General features: G+C 34.3%; 1 protein-coding gene across 1 annotated transcript; it reads left to right on the top strand.

Moving 5' to 3' along the window:
• Positions 1–1,158: 1,158 nt before the first annotated feature.
• On the top strand, positions 1,159–1,994 carry LOC105125811 (adrenodoxin-like protein, mitochondrial). Its single transcript, XM_011026435.1, has one exon. It carries the CDS (start codon positions 1,303–1,305, stop codon positions 1,777–1,779), a length of 477 nt encoding a protein of 158 aa, XP_011024737.1. The 5' UTR covers positions 1,159–1,302; the 3' UTR covers positions 1,780–1,994.
• Positions 1,995–2,410: the final 416 nt, after the last annotated feature.

Raw genomic sequence — 2,410 nt, 5'->3', positions numbered from 1 at the left:
CGGTAGTATTCATCACACAAATCGCTTGGGGACTAAGACTATGAATTTGTTATTATCTCAATATTTTAAAAAAAAAATATCATCTTGAAGTTTTTTTAAAAAACTAAATCATGTTTTTATCGATAATTAAGGTTGTATTTAAATATATAAAATTGATCTATTTAAGTTAAGTTAATTTTCACATAATTTAATTAAAAATTTGAATTAGATAAAGAGTTGAGTCGGGAGGTTTTAAAATTAATTTACTTAATCAAGTTTAATAACACTATTATTTTTATTTTATTTTATTTTTTTAATATGTTTTTTCTAAAATTAACTAAACTTGTATAACACGAGGGAATGTAATATTTTTAACTAAAATGATAATACTTCCTTGTATAAAAGCAAGGAATGACGTAAAGTGCACAAGGGTTGTGGTAAAATTCTTTCTCTCTCTCTCTCTATCTTAACATTTTGTAATATTTTTAACTAAAATGATAATACTTCCTTGTATAAAAGCAAGGAATGACGTAAAGTGCACAAGAGTTGTGGTAAAATTCTCTCTCTCTCTCTATCTTAACATTTTAAAAAAGACGCTTAATTCGTTAACTTCAGGGTCCGTAAGATTAGTCGTGGTGTGCAAGCTGGCCCGGACACTCACATTAATCTAAAAACAAAAAAAAAACGCTTAAAAAATGTGCAAATTACATAAAATATTTAACAATCACTAACAGTAAATAAGTAAATAGATTAAGGGGTAACATTGTACGATACTCATTGTTTTTACGGTAAAATTGCTAAAATTAAAAGGTTTGATACTTAATTAATAACAGGCAATATAAGTTTCCTTTACAATATAAAAAAGATAAAAAGAAATAGTACCAAATAAAAACATAACTATAATATCTAATCTAGCTCATAATTTAACTTAATCCATAACCTGCCCCAAGACTTGAATTATATTTAATTTATAACCCGATTTAAGATTCAGAGATTGATTACTAACTGATATTAATTTTAAACAATATTTATTTCAAAATTATTAAGTTAAAATGATGATATTTTCATTTAAAAAAAAAGTTAAACCGAGTTTCATTATGGTTTTGAAGGAGTCAAATGGGTATCAAGGTGGATGATTTATCGAGTTAACTCATATGGCTAGACAAAAGGCATGATAGTGAGGAAGGTGACTGGTGACTTGATCCGCATCGAAAAAACCAACCGTGCAATTCACTGGAGTGAAAGGCATAGAGACTGTTTGGAGAGTCTCCAATATAATAAAATACAGTATACGCACTTTTTAAAATAGAAGAGCACTGAGAAATGGCAACATCCTCTCTATACAGACTCTCCTCTCAAATCAACCGCATTCCTTCTCTCTCTCCCTTCACCAAATCCATCCTCACCCGCTCCTCCACCACCACCACCGCCGCCGCCAAAGTCGCTGATAGAATCGTGAAGCTCTCTGCGATCGATCCGGACGGCCAGAAGCGAGAGATCGTGGGTCTTTCAGGTCATACTCTCCTCAAAGCCCTAACAAATAGCGGCCTAATCGACCCAGCCTCGCATCGCCTGGAGGAGATCGAGGCTTGCTCCGCTGAGTGCGAGGTCAACATCGCCCAGGAGTGGCTCGAGAAGCTGCCCCCGAGATCTTATGACGAGGAATATGTGTTAAAGAGGAATTCGAGAGCTAGGGTTTTGAACAAGCATTCAAGGTTGGGTTGTCAGGTTGTGCTTACCAAGGATCTCCAAGGTATGGTTGTTGCTGTCCCTGAGCCTAAGCCTTGGGATATTCCATAATTAGAATAATGCTGGTTAAGTGGGGCTTCACATCTTGTTTGTTTGGGATTAAATGATGAATAATGCTAATTTAGTGGGACCAGACGGCTTGTTTGGGATTAAATGTTGAATAATGCGCACAATTGAAATGAATTCTTGTTTTGATTCAGTTGGATATTTGCCATATTTCCCTTCAATTGGGCGTCCTTTGAATTTATTTCTGCTGTTCTGATTCAGTTAAGGCTTGTGTTTTCTTTTGATTGCTCAAAAACTGTTGGATGGTAAAGGATATCTGGTGAATGTTATTTGTTGTTGCGGATATGAGAAAACTCAGTTGTAAGTTTTGGGCATTGATATTCATCGAAAATGTTGATGAGCAACGCTGGTTGGGTTTACAAACTTACCGAGTTACCTTGAAATAAAGAAAGAAGTAGGAAAATTTAGAATCACCTGTCATCTGGATAATAAATTGGTTCAACTTTGTTCATTTAGCATATTGGTTGCAAGTGGATTTATTGAAGGGCCCTGTGTGTCTGTTTAATCAGGTTTCTTTTTGCAATAACCTTAAATCTTGAAATGACATTTTGGTTTAGAAATGCCATAGAAGCTCTGGAAATGGTTTTCTAATCAGGTTCCATCTTATACAGTTGCA

The sequence above is a fragment of the Populus euphratica genome, unplaced genomic scaffold (assembly GCF_000495115.2).
Source record: "Populus euphratica unplaced genomic scaffold, PopEup_1.0 scaffold58.1, whole genome shotgun sequence".
Classification (NCBI taxonomy): Eukaryota; Viridiplantae; Streptophyta; class Magnoliopsida; order Malpighiales; family Salicaceae; genus Populus; species Populus euphratica.
The sequence above is the reverse complement of the archived record's forward strand: the minus strand, read 5'-3'. Positions and strand labels throughout refer to the sequence as shown.